Here is a 22,687-nt window from a genome sequence, read left to right as displayed (position 1 = left end):
TCACTGGCGCTTCTGTAGCCGGGCAGGGACACAGGGGTCACTCTTCTCATGACTAACAGTTCCTTTCTTTTCTTGTAAGTTGTGATGACCTTTTTGGATCTGTTTTTGAAATCTGTCATAGTCTGGATACAGACGACATTCCCTTTCTGTAAAAACCCTGAAGCAGAAAATGTTTGTGAGCCATTGCAGAGGCTCTTTTTGCCTTGTTTCTTCTTCTTGGTGCTTCTCTGCTGATAAGAAAATACAGCATCATGTCATGTCTATTACAAATACAGTACAAAGGCTATCAAAATACTGGCATGACATAGAAGGATGTGACTTTTCCTGTAGTACAGTGAGTTATGATTCTTATCATGGATTTTAGAAAATTAACTTATTGGCTGCATAAAGAAGTGGCTCTTGCAGGATGTCAGAGCTTTGTTTTGCAGAACTGTTTTACCTCTAGACACTTTGGACATAAGTGGTACAGCACCACATTCCTTTTCCTGAAGTTATGTTTTCACAGAGTTTATGTTACTCAGAACTCAGGCTGTACTCAAAGCCATGTATTTGGGTTATATGAATTCTGGATATTCCAGGAAACCAGATCCAAGTCTGGATTGTCTATTTTCAGCCTGCAAACTTTGTCTCTACCCCCACTGTTTGCTTCTTGAAGTTAAATGTAATGTGGTTCACTGTAAGAAGATTGGTCCTCTTTAGATTCCAGGGCTGTCTAAATAATGTCACTGTATTCATGCTCTTGTGCATTCCCTGTTTTTTGCTGTCTGTGTGTGGCTGGGGAATTGAGCATTCTAAGAAGTGGTGTTCTGATTCAGTGAACAAATGAAAAGCACTCCTGTTATGGGTTCATCCCAGACCAAATATTTTGGACTTCAAATGCCTTTTAAAAAAATCAGGTTTTGAAACAAAGTTCTTAGTTCAGCCTGAGATAAATCATGTGCATGTGAGAATAGTTTTAGCAAAGGACAGGATGTTACACTTGCCATGGATGTCACTGCAGACTCAGCCAAGCAGGAGTTGTGATCCTACCACTACTTCTCCTTTAATTGAGGTGTATACAGACTTCAAAGATGTGCATTGTGCATTTTTATGCTCAGTTGGAAGTCTAAATTAAACCAACCATTAGCAGCTCTGCGCTGCAGTGAGACTCCCCAGGCAGCAGTGTAGTCGGCAGCATTAGTCATGCTCCAGGCAAAAGTGACACGCACTGACAGCATCAATACACAAACCCTGGCAGGTTAGATCACTCCTCCTGAAACCACGAGCAGCTTGGTACTGTCCAGTCTTGCACAACTGCCTGGCTGTTGTTGTGCTCTGCCAGGAACTGGAACACCAGGTTTCAATTCTTTTTTTTGTACGAAACAACGCAGCAGAAGCAGGTGAACCCTTGCCCTGGATAAGCAGCCTCGGAAGGGCATCTCTCCTCACCTGCTATGGCCAGGCAGGAGCTATGAGGGAGGAAGAGTCTAGGAGCTCACCAAGGAGAAGGAGCTGCCTTCTGCAGTGGCTACTGTGTAAACCTTTCTGGACCTCTTGGGTTTGCTTTTTTTCAACTATCTGATATAAAATGCATAAAAGCACTGGCAGCAGGGACAAGACCCATGGTTTGGGCCAAGCTGCAAACTTCAGAGATCACCAATTGTGGTAAACAAGAACAAGAGTAACCAGAAGGGAGCCTGATACTTGATGGCTGCAGTTTGTTGTACCACAGGATCTAGGTGTGTCAACTTCCAGTCCTGTAAATGGTTTCACATATGTTCAACCATGACTGCTCTGCTGAAGGCTCAGATGTGCTAAACAATGTAAGTGCCTTCAGTAGTTTTGTGATGATTAGGTCTGCATGTTTAGTCCTGGGCTTCACTTCTGCCCCTCAGTAGGACATTTCTGTTCCTTCCCAGTTCATGATTTTCTGTGACACAGAAAATCATCAGTCTGCTTTTAAATGGTTTAGTGACCAGTCCTGGCATCCTCACTTTCACTGCTTCCTTTAACTTGGCAGTTGAATGGCAGTTGACTGCCATTCTTGCCTGGTTTTTCTTTCTGGGTATTATTTGGTGGTGTTTGGGGTTTTTTGTTCTGTTTCTCTTTGTTTGGTTGGGGGGATTTATGTATTTTTAGTTTAAAGTATTGCATGCTCTAGACTTCTTCTTTTTTATTAATTATCTTCTTTGTGGCCAGTATCTTTCTTCACCTTTTATTTCTTTCTCTTTAAAATACATTTTCAGTCAAACAGGTTTAAAATACAAATGGAAAACTAACTTCCTGGAATTGCAAAATTTGGTCCTAGGTGTGGTCTCTTCTTCTGAGTGACACATTATCAAAGGCATTGGTCAAAGTCACTGTGTTTCTTGCTTCACAGAAGGAAAAAAGGTGCCACGTGTCTCCCATGTTGTGACACTTGGTAAACACTGTCCCTTTGAGGACCTATTGCACAGATCACAGGAAAAGAATGTTGCTAGGGCAAAAAAAGCAGACAGTTGTTTTATGAATTGCTTAACTCAGAGACAAAGAGGGAGTTCAGCGTGCATGTGTGAGAGCAGAATGGCACTTTTCTAAAGACTTCTGCACTTTGCTCCTGCAACTACAGTTTTATTAGCACCATTGAGTCATGGCCAGTAAGCAGGATGACAGATCCTTTTGCATACGCAACACACGTTCTTGAGAATCAGATTGCTCAGCTTAGAGCTCACGGTATGTTTCATTAGAAAGTGATCAGTCACAACCTAATAAAAATATATTAGTTTCCTTCTCTTTTGAGAGGAAACATAGCAACAAGACAAAGTGTCTTTACACAGAAATTTCAAGTGGAATAATGTAAGTTGGATGGAGATACGAGGAAAAGATTATTCTGCATTTGGCAACTTCAAGTGCTTTCACAATTCTCAGCTGTGTGGTAGGCCACACATTCCTTAGGCTGCTCTAGAGTGACATTTCCTGCATGTGCTGTCAGTAGAAACCCATGGGGCTAAGTTTGTCTGAGGATGTGGGGAACATTGTATAAAAAAAGGAAACAAATACACAGAAAAAAAAGGGTGTTCCCTTTATGAATGGCATTTCTCTGAATTCATATGACTGGCAAAGTGTTGTGTGATGTTGTCTTGTTGAACATGGCTGTTGGCTGTCATGGTATTCATGATGTGCTGCATTTTGGTGCTGTTTGCAGCTCCACAGCCAAGGTTTGCCATGTTAGAGCTGTGCTCAGAGCTCTGAATACCTCTTGTCACCGTCACAGAATGGTTTGGGAAGGGACCTTTAAAGTTCATCATGTCCAACCCCTCATCCATGGGCAGGGACAACTTTCACTAAACTTGGATTGCTCAAAGCCCTGTCCATGCTGGCCTAGAACATGTCCAGGAAGTGGGCGGCAGCCACAACTTCTCTGGGCAACATGTTCCAGTGTCGCACCGCTCTCACAAGGAATTTCTTAAAATCATAGAATGATAGAATTGTTTGGGTTGGAAGGGACCCTAAAGATGATGTAGTTCCAATTCCAAAATAGTTTTCCTTATGTTCAATCTAAATCGACATTCTTTCAATTTAAAATCAGTTCCCCTTGTTCTGATACTACAGGGTCTGGTAAAAACTCTGTCCCCATCTTTCTTATAAGCTCCCTTTATGTATCAAAAGGCTGCAATAAGGCCTCCCCAGAGCCTGCACTGCTCCAGGCTGAACGACCCAACACTCTTGGCCTGTCCTCAAGGGAGAGGTGCTCCAGCCCTTTAATCTTCTTTAGGACCCTCCTCTGGACCTGCTCCAACAGATCAATGTCTGTTTTATACTGTGGGCTCCAGAGCTGGATGCAGTACTCCAGTTGGGGTCTCTGGGAGAACAGAGTAGAGGGGGAGAATCACCACCCTTGACCTGATGACCTCCTTTGAAGCAGCCCAGGACAGTCCTTAGATTTCATCTGTTCATTTCTATGTGCAAATGACAGTTCCTGAAATAAGAAGAAGGGCAGTAATGGCAGCAGAGGAAATAGGAGGATGGATCAGCAGGGGCAGTGAATTGGAGAAGTGGACACTATAAGAGCAGTTTTCCCAGAACCCCAGTCTGAGGGAAAGGGACAAGTGGTGCCTGAATACTGCTTGCGCTTTCCTTATTTCTCAAGCTGGACACCGTAGAAATACAAGTAAAAAAGCTGTTGGTGTTATACGTGCTACAGTGTTGTGTGACGTTGCCCTTTGGAAGGACAGTATTTCTATTCAAGAGATGTTCCTGAAAACAGAAATTTATTTTCCTGTCCAGAAAGGCAGCATTGGGGTGACAACACAATGTGTTAACACAGAAGAAATGAGGATATTACTGTGTATGCTCTTCGGAAAACTAAGCATTGTGGTTAGTTGTATGAGAAAGAAGGGGATGATATTTAGGTAATGAGAAAACCTGATCAGCCTATGGAATGTGGAGAACTCGTGGAAAATGGTGCTTTATGGAAGTGATGGTGAATAATCATGGCAGGGGGAACTAGTGGTATGCAGAGTCTACACAGGAGAGCAGTAGAGAGATGAAATTTAAATAGCAGTGATCTTGAAAACAAAGCAAAAAAGGTACGTGGAACCACACCAGGCTCCTGCAAGGAACTGTCACATGAGTAACTGGCAGGTAGGAAAAGGGATTTCACAGTAGTCCAAAGCTTGAGTTTATTTGGCATTTAACATTCAGAGTTTTGTGGTTTAGACTCTAAATGCAAATAGATGTGGATATGCATATTTTGAAAAGAGAAAATGTGACCCTTCTCATACGGATAGATTTGTGAAATCATGCTCTGCTGCTTGTCATAGTAACATGGGTTCACGTTTGCCAAACAAAATTCTCCACACATTCTGTACCTGCTGTTATCCCAGCTACACTGCAAGAGACTGATAGCTTAGTCATTCACTTCAAGGCTGGTTTGCCTTGGAAAAGAAACTTTTGCCTTTTTTTTTTTCATGTTTAAAATGGGATATGTCTCAGTTTGCACAAAAAGAGGCAGTAAACTAGCTCTGCTTTAAAGCATCGTCTGCTGCCTCTCTCACCTGTTTTACAGCAGTACCCTATTTTCATTCTGTTTCCATTAGGAGAATTATTTAATGTTTCTTTTAAAGTCGATGTGAATTTTTTCTTCACTATGCTGGGATCTGACCACAGAATGCAGATGTAATAAGCAGTCTATTTGTGTTCCTTGGTCTCAGAATACATTTCTGCCTTCTCCCTGAAGGCTTCCTTCAATTTACATTTCTACAGCATTCCTCACCAAGCAGACTACACTGTCTGCCTCAGATTTTTTTTCCAGGATTTTAACAAATGTTCAGAATACAGGTAGCATCAAAAGTAGGAGTTGCCACAAGCTTTTGCTAGGGCCCCAAATGAGACACTAAGCATGAAGTTTACCTTATCATGTTGGTACTGCTTTCTATGATTCTCTCTCTTTCCTACCCACTTCCCTTCCTTCTCCTCCAGGTTTTGGCAGTTTGGGGGTCAAGTGAGATAGATGTCTTCAAGGTGCAAGGAGGTACCAGACTCTCCTCAGAACGAAAGTTTCCCCCCAAACTGAGTGTACAGAACAATTTGCTTTTAATAACCTAATGTGTTGGTTGTACAATGTGAAAAAAAAACACCTTATTTTTTAATGAGAAGCTAAAGAGATCTGGCTAAAATGATATCTTGTTCTGTGCCTTGTTTCTTCCAGCCCTGAAACCAATGGAAACTATTATACAAGAGACTATTGAGTACACCCGGCAGCGGAAGGTGTTTGGGCAGCCTGTCCTGCACAACCAAAGCGTGCACTTCCGACTGGCTGAGCTGGCAACCGAACTGGAGCTCCTGCGCTCGCTGCTGCACCGTGCTGTGGGTGAGCGCCCACATCTGCTCCCCAGATGTGCTGGTCTTCCTGCTAGAAGCCTTGTCAGGCTAAAGGAACATGGGGAGGTGGTTTCCAGAGTGATTGCTTTTTTATCTCTTTCTTTTTTTTTATTAGCTCTCTATGTAGAAGGCAACGATGTGACAAAATTTGCTTCCATGGCTAAGCTAAAGGCAGGTCGTCTGACCCGTGAAGTGACTGATAGCTGTCTCCAGTTTTGGGGAGGCATGGGATTCACCAGTGAAGTTCTTGTGAGCAGGTTTTACAGGTAAGGGAGTGATGCAAACACAAAGTGACTTTAACTGAAATTTATCCTCTTAAATGTCCTGTTAAGCAATCACCTACTTGACAATCAGCTCCTCACCAGTGTGAATGGTCTTGTTCCCCTTCATAGCATGTCACTGAAGTGGGTTGTGGATGCAAGGACTCCCAGTGCGATTAACTTCGGGTAGATGTGTTAGAACTTACTATTCTTTTCCCAAGTCTTGTCTTTGCATTTTAGTTGTGAAGTTTGAGCTACCCACAGGTTAGCTTAAATGTCAAATGAAAGAGGAAAACTCAGTATTTTCCCTGATGATCTTCTGGTATCTGCCACAGAGTAGGAAAAAAGGGGGTGGAAATTGAGGGCTACCAACCAGTGACTTTTTTTTCTCTTTGCTTTTTGTTTGCTTGTAATCTTGATTACAAGAACAGAACTAAAATCAGAAGCTTTCTTCTGAAATTAATGAAAATCAGCTTTATCTTTTTCCCCAGATGTGTGTGAAACTGGAGTTCCCCACCTGGCTTCTGCTGTAATCTGTTCTGATTGCAGTCTCCACCTGCTTAGCCACACTAGATACCGTGTGAGACATACGAGAGATGTAATTGCTTCCAGATTGTCATTAGATCATTAAAATGGTACAGAGGCCTTCTTGCAAATTAATTGAAGTCCCTTCAAATTTTAGTCTCTATCTACTTAGAGCAAAATTCTCCTTAAGGAAACAGTTTTTGTGGTATCTGGTCTCAATGTCTTATATTTAGCAGAAGGACCAAAATTGACCTTGGATTCTCATGCAGTAACAGCTTTCTGTTCAGCCCTTGCATGGACAATGCCTAATCCAGAGTTAGCTGTATCAGTGGTTCAGTGTGTTGAAAGTTTTGGTAAATGTGTCTGTGTAAAGTGAGAGCAGAACACCTGAGAAAATCTGCAAAAAGCTTGTTTCTTCTTAGGTAGGCTGAGTTACTTTTTCTATTTTTAATAGCACTTTATGAACAAGAATGCCATTGCAGTAAGTCATGAGATCCTCAATATTTTTGACAAGTAGACTTCTGAAATTTTCTTACAAAGGCTCAGACGGCTTTACGATGGTGGTTTTAAGCCTGCTGTCAATATGATGGTTTTCCTTAGTTATTTTTTAAAAAACTTATTTTAAAAACTAATGGTCACTAGTGATGGAGATGTTAAGAGTTACTGCAGTAGGCACTCTGAACAAAATGAATTTTTGTCTTCCAGCACTTACTGTAAATGTTGTAGTCTGTACAGATTAATGTGTACGTGCTTTTACATAGCTTTAAGATTTCCTAGCCCTGTAGAGTAGTGCTAACTGTGAGCAGGGCTTTTCTGTGTGGATTCCAGTGTGGTTTCCAAGTATACCAGTAGAGTCACGTTTTTCCTTAGGAAAAGTCCAGAGTGTTTCCTGTTGGTGTACACAGTCAGCTGGCTAAAGAAATGTATCTTTCTATCTCTAAAACAAGCACTGTTATAAATGAGGCTAAAGACAGTGTGATATTTATACTCTGAAATTTTCTATGAATCAGTAAAATTCCATCATTGAGTAACCAAAGGTCCAGGAAGGGACAAGGAGTTTTACCTGAATAAACAATTACACGTTCAAGTCAGAATCTTGTTAATCTGTAACAATAAGCAAAGCAGCAACTTCCCTAAAGCCATTCTTTTTAGGACAGCAGTCTGAGTAACCATTCACGTCACTGTGATGTTTGTCCAGTAGCAGCAGTATAATTGCACAGCAGGACATCCAGTCCTAATGTACAAACATTTTTATAGCATAATCTCTATGAAGTTCCCAAAGAAATATTGGTTAGTCTTCAACACATCAGGCTGTTACTCACTCCTCAAAGAACATACATAACAACGCATGATTAGTGCATGGAGTATCTGAATTTTAGTTATTAGTGTCAGTTAGAGATCATAAACAGAAAAGGCACAAAACTTTGTGCCTTTGTTTGTCAACTTACTTTATTCATATCTGTCATTTAATCATTAACATTTTAAACTTTGTAGAACAACTGGCATTTCTTAAGTGCCTATTCTCTAGAAGGCATGAAGAGAGCTGCTTCACCATGTAGGTGTCTATACTGGGTTGATTTTATACATGTAAGTGTCTCATTTGTACAGATTCTAATAAGGAGAATAGATGAAAAAAGCTTAGAGCCCAGATATCAAAAGATTTCATAGAAAAATAAAAACCGATATAAAACCCATAAAAAATGGACTTTCCAAACTGTACCCTAATGGCAGGACTCTGGAGAAGGAAAGCACTAGCCTGGAGTCATGCTAGTTTATTTTTTCTCTCCCCTGTCTGAAAGGCCTTAAAGACATCATGACTTGGCAAAAATCAATTATTGAACAATCCTGTCATGTATATGAAAAACCCAGGTTATGAGAGATCAGAGGAAAGAAACCTTTTAGTATCAAGATTATTGCAATTTTTCAGATTTCATGAGTTTTAAAACATTTCAGGTAATAATCCATAATTTTATTTGTAAATACGTGCACCTCAGTTGTTATAGGAAGAACTTACATGGTTTTCAGAAAAGAGTTTGGTTTGTTGGATTTTTTTTAATTAAGATTGCTGCTAACTGCTGAAGACCATGTCTAACTGCTTTCAGTTCTTACAAGTCTTACTCTTGTGGGCTGTGACGGGGAGAATGCCATCATTTTTTTACTTGCTACATTGTAAAAGACTCAAGAAAGCAGTAGTGAAAAATATTGACTACTCATGTGAAATAGAAGTGTAAGTAGCATTGCAAATGCACAGCTTCAGAAGAAACACATTGTTATTTTCCTCCTCAACTGTCGCATAATTATTGCAATACGAAGGTTTATTTGTAATTGAGGATAGTTGGAAAAAAACCCCAAAACTTCTGTATAATTTTAAGATGATTTTTTTAATAAGTAATGTATTTCTGTCTAGATTTTTTTCCCCTTCACATATTTCAAAAGTTCAAACACTTCATTCAGTTTCATTTTTTTGTCATTGTTTATAGTCTTTCATTCTTTACAAAACATGTCTAAACTTGAGTGAGTCCAGACAACTGGGAAGGTTTAATCAGTTTTTTTCATTATAGCAATTTATAGTTGTCCCAAACAAAATGAAACCTATCCAGTTCTGCTGACAAAAACAATTTGCTTTGAAGTCTGTAACTAACTGCTGAGACAAGACTTAATACCAATTCCTGTCATATGTGAAACAATATCTCCTGTTTCGACCTCTTTCTGCAGAGGCTTTGACACAGATGCCTATCTACCAACTTGTTTGACTTTTATGAGTACCTTGAGAAGGAATTTAGGAGATGAAGCGCACATGACACCTACCTTTAAGACAGCAAATCCAAACAGATAACTGTACAGTGATGACTTCAAAGTAAAGCTATGCTCTACTCTCTGCTTTGTGCTCAGAGCAGGCCAAGCTGATGCCCATTCCCTCATCTTGGTCTTCAGAATGTCCCTTAGGGGGAAGGGACAGGGTCATGGGAACTGGCAGGCATGGCTGTGGGCTGTGCCAGCCTGGTCAGCACTGCATGGCACCAGCTCAAACTCTTCTCTCTAGAACAAAGCCTCCTTCAGATTTTGCTTAATTTGTACAGCCTACAGGTAATCTAGCTGAGTCTGAAAATGGAAGAAGTCACAAAATATTAGGCTTGAGGGTTCATGAGTACATTTTTTTGGAGAAAATTCTTGCCAGTAATAAAACCTTAATATAGTTAAAACCTAAAAATCATTGGTTATGATAAAAAAAGGTTAAAGGTTTTGTAATCAAGTGCAGTTTGTGCTGAAAAGAAGCAGTGTATAAATGGCCCGGGAAGCAGTGCTACTCTGAGCCATGCAAACCTTGGTAAGGATTGGTAATGGTAATGTAATGGCCTTCTAACAGGGAAGCAGAGAGCAACATCTCTGAGGGACCGCTGCCATAAAGCCAGGCTAGTAGAGGAAACCTGGGCTTAAGTCACCAAAACTCCCTTTCTTCCCCATGTCTGACTGGCACTGATCACTGCCAGAAAAGGGAAAGAAAATGTCTTAGGTTTTTTTGGCAGGAGTTTGAAGTTTTGTGCAGATACGTGCATCATAGATAGTGCAGCAGGCTGCTCTCAGATTGTTTAGGAACAGGGGGGCTTAAATCCAGTTCCATATGGTTTTCCAGAGGAAAATGAAGCGTAGAGCAGCTCCTAGAGCAGGCCCACCTTCTCAGATGTAAGTAATAAATGGTAGTGGAAGGCACAACTGCAAACATGATCAGATTTTACCAGCTTGAAGCTACAGACAGATTTAGTGTGCCATGAGGTGCATATAGCACATTACAAGATCTAAAATTTTGCTTGTGCTGTGAATGGGTTCCTGTCTCTGCTTTATGACTAGGGAAATCACACACAAGGGAGAGCTCAGACTGGGATACGGACCAGCCCCGATTTTCAGGAAGACTGGGACCAAAAGTTTTAGGGGCAGGGTAATAGCCATGGCTTAGCTTGTGTAAAACAAGGTCCAAATGTCACTCAGGGTGCAGAGGGGTCAACACCAGCCAACAGAGGAATGTTAAACTGCAGACTATTTTGAATGACACTATTCAGAAATACATTTTCAGGCTGTAAATTAGAGGGTTCCTAATCATTAGAACAACTTTGTTATCTCAATACCTTCCAATTAGGGTAGTCTAAGATTAAAGGGAGCTTGTTTTTTCTCCTTCAAGCAGTGCTTGACACATTTCTGAAGGCTGTATGACATGGCTTTCTGTGAAGATGAGAAACACGATTTGGATGGCTTTTTTTTTTTTTCCTGTTGCTACCTAACTAGAAGTTATTGATAACCTGGATTGAGTTTGGTGGGTGGGAATGGCTCTTCACCCTCCCTACTAAAATGCAGTTTTTTTAACTTGACACTGAAGAATTTTTTGCTTTTATTCACTGAAATACGGATTGATTTTTACCATTTATATCTCTTGATTTGGTTGACTGAAGTCTTACAATCTACAGTGAGTATTTCAGAGACATGGGATTTCCTGAATGTAAGGAAAGGAAACTCTTCACAGGGAATATTTTAGAGGGATAGAACACAATAGTTGGATTTCTCTCCTTCCTCAGGTTAACTCCCACTCTAAATAAAAGAGCATTCAACAACATTCAACATGTAGCTAGAGGTTTGTTCCCTCAAAATGACATCTTTACTAACTGCCTGGTGTGCTGCAGGCTGGTTCCTCATAGTCCATCCCCCACGGTCAGGGGAAAGCCACCACAAGTTGGTGCTCACCTCAGCAGGGCTGCAGGTAGTTCAGGATGTGCTGCTCTGTCATATGGTAACAAAAAGGTGATGCAGAAATGAAAAGCAAAATGTTACTGTTAATGTTACAGATAAAAAGCCTTTATAGCTGTAGCCTAACAATGTCCCTTACAAAAGCAATTAAATTCCAGTATTTATATATATTGAAATATTTTTGTGCTGTATTAATAATGCATTCTTGATATGATATAAACTATCAAACCATAAGCATACATTAAATAACTGATACACAAACTGACTTTACTATGTCCTGTTCCCCAGCTTCCTTACAGAGTTTCTGGCAGCATAGTTAATCCCATGGTTTTGTTTGCTTATGATGAAAGCAAGTTTCTTTCCCAGAAGACAGCTGCTAGATTAAAAATCATTTGAGTCTTTTGTCATCTTAATCCGCTTAAATTAGGGGGAAACCTTCTGTCCTGTCTCCCCAGAGGAGAGATCAGCATTAGTCACCTGGCTGTAGATTCTGTAGGAAATAGTCCTTATCTCACCCAGAGACCAAAATATAATTATCACCAAATTCATAAAGATACACACAAGCACAAAACATACAAAAGGTGTTTGGCTTTTTTGAGATTTGTCTTTATATGTAACAGCCTGACTTGTCTGTCATACACCACCAAAGCCGGATCTTACCATTACCTATTTGTAACTCCATATAAACAAGCCCCATGTGCCCAGGATTCCTGCTGCATAGAGAGCATTTCTATTGACATCACAAAGGAGTTCTGTGCTTGCTGTTGCTACAATGAAGATGCCAAATGATGAGCGCTGGCAGGGGCTTTTCTGCAGCTTGACAAAGCTTGACATAACTAAAAACTAGCAAATTACCACTATTCCAGGTCTGCTGCCTTCAGCAAGGCCCATAGGAAGGTGGGGAATCTTCAGGTCATGAAGTACAGGTAGTTTAGAATTGCTCTGGTAGTTTTATTGGTGGTGGTTTTTTCTTTTCTCCAAAGGAGGTAAAGTATTTGTGAGAAAAATTGCTCAAGGCTGCAGTAGTTAGCACTCTGGCCAGCACAGGGAATTTAGGCAATACTGTTAGGGATGACTTAGTGATGGTCATAGCAGGTTTTAAATGAGTGTGATTTTAAAGCACAGAAGCTCTATAGATTATATAAAACTATACTGGAATACTATACAACACTACTTGTATTATTATACTATGTAACATTAAGGTACTGTATAATACTAATAAGGCTTTTACCAGATCTTACATAGCCATTAGGAAAACCTGGATTGATTAAAAACCATGAATGAAAATTGTACCCTTTCTGTGCAATTCTCCAATACCTCACGTGCTGGTCAACTCTTTTTCCAGAGTTAAGCAAATTTAAGTGCTGCAATGCTTTTTGCTGCTGGCCCTGGAAAAGCTCTCTCCCCTCCTACAGTTCCACTGCAGGCTTAGGCAGCTGCAGTTTGGGACAGGACCAGCAGTGGTGTTGTGGAAGCATCACAGACCACCTCCCCAGGAGCCAGAGGATGAGGTGTCCTGCAGGCACTTGGTGTTCATGTGCAATGTGTCATTCATGTGCAAGCTGTCCAGAACAGCACCATCAGAACAGCATGCAAATCTTTAAATCCACCCTTTATATTTCTGCAGGGACTTCAGATTGATGTCAATAGGAGGTGGCACAGATGAAACCATGCTTTCCATCATATGCAAACACATGGATATACTTCCAAGAAAGTGACACATCTCCACTCTTCCTTGAAAATTAAGGAAGCAAGAGCACCACTTGTGCTGCTCACTGAGGGTGACAAGCAGCCAGTACACTTTGAGTGGAAAACGGTAATTTTGCTATCAAAATGCACATCAAGATCTTTCACCATTACCGCTCTGTGTTTTCCAGTGTCAAATTTTTGTTGATATGAAGCACTCTGAAAGCTTGTAGCCTCTTGCATTCTGTTTTTTCAGTGGGTTACTTAAATTTTCCAATGATGCATGCTAAGCACACAGAAAAATGTAGGTTTTAATCAAGCTTTAGCTACGCTTTAGAGCATCTAAGATGACAATAACGAAACAGAACTTCCACATGAATGGAAGCTATGCAGCTTAATCTCATTTCAGTATAGCTTTGCTTTCAAGATGAACAATTATGTCACGATTCCCTGCCATAATCAAACCCCAGAACAGTGCCTTTCCTCTCAATTACAGGTACGTTCCCTATCTTTCACTTTCAGCAAACAATCATTAAAATGAGCTCTGTCCTCTTTGCCAAATCCGTACCAATTTGTACCCACTCTGTCATGGACTTTTTGTGATGGGAGCAGTGTTAATTTTTTATTTCCAGAATTCTACAAAAGTTTAAGTGTATCTGAGCTTGCGGAAGCCTGAACTTCAGCAGCAATATACCATGTTTTCTGTATAATTATTAAGAAAAATATTAAAAATAAACACTTAAATATGAAAACTGTCCATAATTACTTAAAGTCTTCCTAAAACAGCCATTTAAGCTGGAAGAGGCAGCCTGTATTATCGATTAAAAAAATAAATCCAGCACCATTTCCAAAAAAATACACTGGTCTTCTACAGTAGAAAAAAATGTATATAAACAACACTAGCTAGGATAGTACTACAGGACACTTTATTTGTAAGTTCATAATTGGTTAATAATGGTAACATGTAATACAGTATTTCTAGAAAAGTTTTTCAAAAATTGTAGATACAACTTCAATATCTAGGAAACTTAATTTTTTTGAATGTTAAACTCAGCAATGTAATAGCCTCAATGATTAGAAACTATGTGGTGAGCCAAAGCTAAGTCTTCAAAATAAAGTACCTTAATGTGACTGCACCTCCAACAAATGCATCATAATATAATTTAATATAAAATTATAAATATCTGCCATTGTATTTCAGACATCATGCACTGTAGATTTAGGGACTGTCACTAATTGAAAAGTAAACATACTAATGGTAAAAGTTCAGGTGATTCAATGGAATCATTTCAGTTTTAAATACTTTAAATATAAAGAAAACATTTGTACTGTGTCCTTATTGGCTGGTCCCAATGATGAAAGGCATTTGCTTAAGAAAGTAGATGTGTGAACGTGATGTCACATTTAAATTAAAAAATAAAAATCCAATTTGAACTAACTTCTTGCCAAAACAAGCTACTTAAACTACTAAGTAGTTTTAGCTACTTAACCATTATCAGATCCAGCCACAAAGTAATTTTTGGGGGTACCACTATTACATTTGCTAACTTCAGGCCAGCCTTTTAAAAATCCACAGGTAAGATCTATTTAGAAAGATCCACATATTCTTTGTGCTTTTGCAACCAAAATTATTACATGCCTGGAACTGCAGCTCTAATTTAGAGCATGGCCCAGAATGAAAAGCAGAATGAAAAAGAAAGCCTTGAAATTCTGCAATTATTTCATTTTCAAATAACCATTGTTCTTTGAATTTTTTCAATTAATTCTAAAAACTATTTCCCCTAAAAAAACCATCCCACTACACTAGCAGTTTCTGCATATTTACAAACAATCCCCCCAAAACAGGGGATGATAGAAAAACTGATACATTAAGAAAACTGCATGTAACTTCGCATTAATTGTTAATGCAATTTACAACAATTTCAATGTGTTTTATCCACAAAATGTGCCACTTTAAATCAATGTCTTCATTAACTAAGACTGCAGTTGAAATTAATTAATCAATGTAAACCAGAGGTAACATGCATCACCTCAGTTTAATAATCCAGTATATTACAAAAAAAACAAAAAATGAAAAGAGCATCATGTAGCATAATAGCTTTGTCTGGCTTCCTCTGGAGAGTGTTCTCAGTCTGCCCATAGTTGCACCTAGAAGTCCACCCGTAGAGTCAAAATCATTCTCCTACATTAAAAAAAAAAAAAAAAAAGAAAAAGTATGTTAATCTGAGAAAAGAAATACCCTTACAGTTCACGAAATATAGTTTTCCTTGTTCTTTCAAAGTTTCCAAAACTAAAATTATTTTAGAGGCAAAAATTAACCAGGAAAAACTTTCACCCATTTATCCAGTGCTATTTTAATCCCAAGCCAAAGTGTAAGCAAAAAGGGAATTTCTGACTTCCTTATTTTTTGCTTCCTTCTTCTATTCTTAAAAACAATTAAATATGGAAGTGCCTTTTTAATGATACTAGACATTTGCTAATTGAAAACCTATACTCGTATCTGAAGCATAAAGATCTTGGTTGCGCTTTAAGAATAATGTATTTGCATGTCTTATCTTTTTGAACAGAAATACTGATACTGCTGACAAATCAGCCATATGTTACAGTCAGCAATAAGCTGTCAACATTTTAATACCAATGTTCATACTAAAAGACAGGATACTTTACATTATTAACTTCTAATCCTGACCCATTTTTAAAGAAAGCTAGTTAGTCAATACTTACCATTTCTGATAACATTTTATTCTGGTTTTTAACTTCTGTTCCAATTTCAATGGAAAGCTATAAAAAAACCAAAAAAACAAAAGGTATGAAAGATGAGTAATCAGTTAATACATAGATTAGAGAACCCAAAAATACATTACATGACTAGCATTTCCCTAGTGAAAGCAATACCTGGTATTTTCAAAAAACAACATGCACAGTATTCTATCAATAACCCTTACGGAAATAAAAGATTTTTCAGCTTTAGACTAGATGAGTCTAAAGAGTCACAGAAAGTACTCAATCCTCCTCTTCCCCTTTTCCAGATAATGTCTTACTTTGAATCATTGCATGGACTTTTAAAAACTTAAGATCTAGTCAAGTCTGAAGTAGCAATTACCCATTTCCTGGAACAACTGTTAAAACTGCTGGCACACAGCAGAGAGAACCATAAGCATTGGTTTGGCTCAAAGTGTTGCTGGAGTTGACACTTGTAACCTACAAACAACATCTCTTTTGACAAGCTGCTGCTGTGCTATAAATGGGACTTTCTTCATTGAAGCTGTGTAGCCCTTCTCTGCTTTGTGTCACACAACAGAAGGCGCTGCAGGACATGGTGGAAAGCTGCACAGGCCAGGGAGAGCCAGTCCTGAAACAGTGACTGGGGCCAGCACCAGCCTGGGCAGGAGCTTGAGACAGGTCCCAGGTCAAACCAGAAGATGAAGTCAGGTTAGGGTTGGGATCAGGGAGGTACGAGACCAGGCACAGCTGGAGCTGCAACATCACAAGGGTGGGAGCCAGCCAGAAGAGCCTTGGCTTAAATCAGCTCTGGAGTTAAACAGGGGAAAACTGGCACTGAGCCTGACTCTTAGCAGCTGTTCCTCTGTTATCAGCACACTGGCCTTGTGCTCAACTCCTGGGATGGAGGGAAATGCACTCCAGGGCCCCATGCTTTGGATTAGCCAAAACCCATTTGCTTTCACATGTCAAAACCTGAATCTCATTATCTCATATTGATGCATTTCAATCAAAAGTGAAACTGATTTTACATGAGGTTTCTTGGAAGATTATGTGAAGGCTATTCCATATGCTGAGATTATCCCATTGCACTAAAAGGTGCAACTCCAGAAAGAGCTCCTTGGGGCATATGTCCTGTTGACATACACGGATTTTGAAATGTAACATACCACAGCAGGAGACAAGAAATGAAATTTGATAACAAAGGTCAAAGCCTTTTTTTTACCCCTTAATTTGCTCCAAATTCTTATTCCAAACCTGTTTAATTTCTCTTTGAGACTAAACCAATTTTAAGCAACAGTATTAGCAGTAAGATTTCAAGTGAGATCAGGCCTAAAAAACTTACTGAAATGTGCTTTATAAAACTTCAAGCTTTTAAAAACAGGAAATCCACAAAACTTTAATCTCAGAGCTGTCTTTCAGTAAGATTTGTTTGAAAGAAGTCCTCAATCTCTGAAAGGAATCAAAATCATCAGAACACCAAACTTTTCCTTCAGAGGATATTAGTATGCTTTTTCACATTACGTATTTTTTTGACTGCAACTCCCATTCCCCTGCACACTGAGGATTAAGAAGGAGAGAAAACTGGGAGTGAAGTTGAGCCTAGGAAAAATGGGAAAACAGTGACAAGGCATTTTAAGTCTTTTATTTCTTATTACCCTACTGATTTGAATGTCAATAAATTCATTTTCCCAAGTCAAATCTGTTTTGCTCATGATGGTAACTGGTGAGTGATCTCTCCCTGCCCTTATCTTGATGCATGAACCTTTTATTGTACTTTTTTTTCCTCCCCTGTCCATCCACCTGAGCAGTGACAGAGCAGCTTTGGTGGTCATCTGACATCCTACCAGGTTAACACATCACAGTTTTAAATTTCTCAGTGTTAAACTAAGTCTGCTGCTTCCGTGATTCATGGAATTGAATTTAGTGACTGCAGTTCAATACGCACCGATTTAATGGCACTGACTTTCGTCCGCAGACTCTCTGTCAACCTGTCATTCTCTTCTTCATAGACACTGTAGCCACTGTTGGTGTAGCCAGAGCTCCCTGCAGCTGCTCCATCCCCTGTAAACACAGCAGGCAGGAGTCAGAGAGGCAACACCACTCGAGCAAGTGTTCTGATGTTCCTAGAACAGGGACTCAACCTTTTTCTAAATGCATAAGTTACGCTTCACTATAAATTGAAATAAAAGAAGAGACACTGAGGAATGGCTGTAATTTTTTTTTCCTTGGTAGTGTTTTCAGATGAGTTCTATGGAAATCAATCGAGGCACTTCATAAAGATGTGAACGAAACATTGAGGCCATTACATGTGGTAAATCAAACTGAAAATAGGAAAGTTGAGACCATTCTCTGACAGGAAAAAAAAAATCACTTGATTACACATTTAAAGGAGAAACTATACTATGAGTTTCTTCATAAACAAGACCTTAGAGCAGAAGGCAAGCCTCTGAGCAGAGCACTCCTGTTTCAGTCACCATTCTGCAGTTCTGTTCTCACTCCTGCCTTTGTTTTGGGGTGATGGAGCTTCAGGACTGTCTGAGGGGCAGAAGGGAATGAAAGCTGCTCAGCCCCACACATTCACTTCCTCCAGCCTCTAATAAAGATCTCCAACAGACAGCAGCTGGACAGCAGCATGGGCACAGGAGATTTAAAGTCATGTCCACTCAAGACAAAAATCAGTCTTAGACCTCCAATCTAAGAACTGAAAACAATGAAGAGACATAAAGACTTACAAAGGCAACCACAAAAGAACTACTATATGCTTTATGATAAAGATCCCACTAGATTAATTCAACTAATAATCCAGTTATAACATTAACAAATGTTTTTAAAATATAAGTATTTTCTTGCCTAGTCAGAATGGCACACTGAAATTGAATGCCTTTTAAATACACTTTAAAGACTTGTGTTTGGGTGGATTTTTTGTTTTTGAGGAAAAAAGGAGAGAAGAGACACCAACCACATGCACATTGAGAGTTCTGTCTCAGAAAGCTTCACTGTATGCTTGGCATACATAATATTAATATTCTAAAACAGAGAATTACAATGCTATTTTGATATTTTATATTTAGCCATAAAGCCATCCTTTAGATCTAAGTAATGAAGATTTTTTTCATTTGTACTTGTAAACTGTTAGTATGTAAGTTAAGCTAGACAGATCTTCAACAAGACTGAATCACAGAATCTTCTGAGCTAGAAGGGACCTACAAGGATCATCCAAGTCCAACTCCTGGCACTGCACAGGACCATCTTCAAGAGTCACACCATGTGCCTGACAGTGTTGTCCAAATGCTTCTGGAACTCTCTCAGGCTGGTGCTGTGACACTTCCCTGGGGAGCCTGATCCAGTGCCCAACCACCCTCTGGGTGAAGAACTTTTCCCTAATATCAAATGTAAACTTCCCCATGACACAACTTCAGGCCACTCCCTTGGGTCTTTTCACTGGTCACCAAAGAGAAGAGATCAGTGCCTGCCCCTCCTCTTCTCCTCCCAAGGAAGTGGCAGACTGCAATGAAATGTATGTTTTTATTTCATCACAGTGAGTCAAAAAGCCTTTTTACCCAGACCTAAATAAAAAGAACCAATGCCTAACAGAGAAATGTAACTAAAATGTTATGATTTATAGTCTGGGTTGTTTTCACTTTGTTGTTGTCTGATTTTACAAGCTAACTACAGAGCTTCCTACCAAGTGACAGATGATTTTGATTATAGGTTAATGTACCATACAGCTTCATGCCAAAACACTGGGTCTCTTAAATGGACTGTGACAATGCAGACATGAACAAGTGCCCCAAAGCTCTTCAACAGACACAGCTGCTTCTTTCTAAGTCATAGGAAGCACAAGGATGAAGCCTGGCTACAACTATTCATGGGAAGCACAGAAACTTCAGTTCTCTGGGCTGTCCTGCTACACTGCTCATTGCCATGTAGGAGGGACATGACCAAACATAACTGCAGGCTAAGAGAGAGGTACCAGGTACCTGGTGACAACTGCAGAGCTGCTGGTACTCAGCTTCTATTTCCAGCCTGTTAAATAAAAAATAGTTCTGAAGTGACAGCTGAAATGTCAAGGGAAAGCAGAAAATTTTACTGCAGCTGATAACAGATGTTTAAATGTTCTGCTTCACCTTCCAGAAGATTTCTTTAAAAAGCCGTTTCAGGATGATCCTTAAGGCATTGTTTAAGAGACAGCCTAAAAGCAGGCATGCTCTCTCTCTTCAGAACTCCTTGCATAGACATCCATCCTCTCTTCAGCAACAGCACACAGCTTGGGTGGCCTTCACTCCAATCAAGAGGGAGCTGTCAGTCTGACAAAGGAAAGGACTGAAGACCTAAGCACTATCAAATGCCCACTTTTTAATGATAAATATCCTAACACCTCTCTTGACTTACTAAGAAGAAGCATTCCCAAGATTTGCTTTATTTCATGAAAGTACTACTGCACAATACAAACCAGAAGTGTAGGAGTAAATCTAGGGCAGTGTCAGACACACCTGATTTAGCCCTAAATACCTGCTAGGAGGAAGCCCCAGAACTCAGTCACACATTTCAGAGGTGTAAACATCTCCTAAGCTTTACACTGCTGTCACAGCACCCACATGGTTGTAGAACATGACATGGGAGTTCAAAGTTTCCTTCTAGTCATCAACATGACTGCTGGCTGAAAAATGAGGCCTAAGCTGCCCAAAACACTCAGCAGGAACTCTGCAAGGATTTCTCAATTTGCACCTGATTATATCTGTAATAAATTTATAATAGTTGGGATTCTTGGGTTTTTACTCCCTAAACATGGCATGAAAACATACAGAAGTACTTAAAGAAAAAAAACCAAACAAACAATTTCTGAATTTGGAAAGGACTGGACAGAAGAGCAACAAATCTGCCTATCCATAGGAACATGGCTCAAACTAACATTGAGGTGTTAGAACAACTAAACAACAGCACAACTAAATGGGGCAAGACTATTTTTACAAGAACATGTAGTGAAATTTGATAACAAGGGTAAAAGCTTTTTTTTTTTAATAAGGAGAATAGTTTCAGATTGAAAGACAGTAGGTTTAAATGCAATATTTGAAAAGAATGCTTTACTGCGAGGGTGGTGAGGCACTGGAACAGGCTGCCCGAAGTGGTGGATGCCCCAACCCTGGAAGTGTTCAGGGCCAGGATGGATGGGCCTCTGAGCAACCTGGTCTAGAAGAAGGCGTCACGGCATGGGGGGGGTGGGGGGGGGGGGGTGGACCTAGATGGTCTTTGAAGTCATTTCCACACCAAATCCTATGGTTCTATGACAAAACACAAGCCCCAGTTTATGAGAGCTGCTCCGTTAATCCAGCTGGGCCAGAAGGAGAGGCAGAGGCAGGGGTGCCGACCTTTCCCCGCCAAAGCTGCCGAGCCCTGTCACAACCCGGCACCCACAGCCCCTCACGCCTCCCCCGCCCCGAGCCCTGACAGCGGCCGAGCCCTGCCCGTGTCTCGGCCCGGCCCGGCCCGGCCCTCCCGCCGCGCTTACCCAGCCCCGCGCGCCTCATGGCTCTGCCCTAAGCTGCCGCGGGAGAAGCGGGACGAGGAGAAGGAGGAAGAAGAAGAGGAAGATGAGGAGGAGGCCGGAAGCGCCGCAGGGACACGGCGGGGTTCGGCGCGGACCCTGCACCCGCGAGCGCCACGACAGCGCTCCGCGCGCGGCCCGCTGGGTGCGCGCCAGAGGCGCGGCCCGGCCGCGCGGGGGCTGCTGGGGGCTGTAGGCACGGCCGCGCGGGGGCTGCTGGGGGCTGTAGGCACGGCCGAGGGCCCTAACAGACTGCCGAAACAGTTAAAATTAAGTGCTGAGAGGAGCTTTTCGTTCCTTTTCCCCCCTCCACCGTAGAGGTAGTATGGCATGCCACTGCAGCATCCAGAAACTTAGACTGGAAACTTGAAGATTACGTTATTATTTGAATGATTTAAATTTTGAAGATTATTTCTCCTTCATTCTTTAACCCCTCGCAATGTTTTAGGACATATGGGTTTTGTCTGCTTATATGAAAGATGTGACTCACTCTACACCAGTGAATTGACTTTATTTGTCAGGATAATACCGGAAGGATTTATCAGTACTACAATGTAAAGCAAACACCACTGGGTGCATTCAGAGTTCGCTATTTCAGGTGTGGTGTCCACTGGACTAAAGAAGCTGAACTGCCTTTCCAACGACAACAGGATTCCTTTTCGTTGATTGCTCTGGTGTTTGTATTCTGGTGGGAATTAGGACCCTCAGTACCTAGCACCTGCTTGCATTGTACAAGACGTATAAACACAGACCACAGCTCCTTCTTCAGTGAGCTTGCAATAGGCCAGGAATCTCCACTTAAGTGAGTGCAGTTGTAGAAGGAAGAATAAAATTGTTCTAGTCAATAAGAAGGCCCATGGCATCCTGCTGACCTCCTGTGTAATTGCTGTAAGACACCCCAAGTCTCCTTTTGCAGTGAAAAAAGCCACAAATAATTGCAGCATTTCTTTTCTCTTCATTCGCAGAAGTGCATTTGAGACTGACTCTTGTATCTGTCTAACTTCAGGACAGACACTGAGAAGCTGCTGATTTATTTACTCCTCTGTCACCTCTGGATGCCTATGTCTCGAACAACATTACAAAGAGTAAAGTTAGTCGACACAGAAAATTACTCTAATTTTTGATAGTTCAAGCAGTTTATCAAAAATTTTAAGTAAAGCATCATTTCCACATCTAAAATAGAAGAGAAAGCCAAGGAGAAGAAATGAGCTGCAGAGCTGTCCCCAGTAGTGCACACTGTGAAGCTAATCTCCATGGGATTCTGTCTGGAACTCAGCAATTCTTACAGGAATTTGCTAGCTGCCATTACTGATAACCTGAGACTTGGTTTACAGCAGTTCAGGGAAATGCATCTGTTGTTTCAAAAAAG

At 40.5% G+C, this 22,687-nt stretch overlaps 2 protein-coding genes across 2 annotated transcripts in view; one reads left to right on the top strand and one right to left on the bottom strand.

Annotated features, from left to right (window-relative positions):
• LOC136297491 (probable acyl-CoA dehydrogenase 6) overlaps positions 1-14,371 on the top strand; it is an 81,731-nt gene extending 67,360 nt beyond the window's left edge. Inside the window, exons 7-9 of the mRNA XM_066197437.1 lie at positions 5,669-5,830; positions 5,957-6,107; positions 12,991-14,371. Of these exons, the coding sequence (XP_066053534.1) occupies positions 5,669-5,830; positions 5,957-6,107; positions 12,991-13,081 (404 nt within the window). The 3' untranslated portion in view covers positions 13,082-14,371. The remainder of the gene's footprint in view (positions 1-5,668; positions 5,831-5,956; positions 6,108-12,990) is intronic.
• A 695-nt stretch (positions 14,372-15,066) lies between these two features.
• Positions 15,067-21,453, bottom strand: BET1 (Bet1 golgi vesicular membrane trafficking protein). The gene is made up of 4 exons (XM_066197463.1): positions 21,283-21,453; positions 17,719-17,834; positions 15,774-15,830; positions 15,067-15,231 (listed from the first exon to the last, which is right to left on the bottom strand). The coding sequence occupies exons 1-4, from the start codon at positions 21,299-21,301 to the stop codon at positions 15,076-15,078; spliced, it is 348 nt and encodes a 115-aa protein (XP_066053560.1). The 5' UTR covers positions 21,302-21,453; the 3' UTR covers positions 15,067-15,075.
• Positions 21,454-22,687: the final 1,234 nt, after the last annotated feature.

The sequence above is a fragment of the Chamaea fasciata genome, unplaced genomic scaffold, assembly GCF_029207755.1.
Source record: "Chamaea fasciata isolate MVZ Bird 193981 ecotype frontalis unplaced genomic scaffold, bChaFas1.0.hap1 SCAF_1, whole genome shotgun sequence".
NCBI lineage: Eukaryota > Metazoa > Chordata > Aves > Passeriformes > Sylviidae > Chamaea > Chamaea fasciata.
Note: the sequence above shows the minus strand (reverse complement) of the source record. Positions and strands in the feature narration are given on the sequence as shown.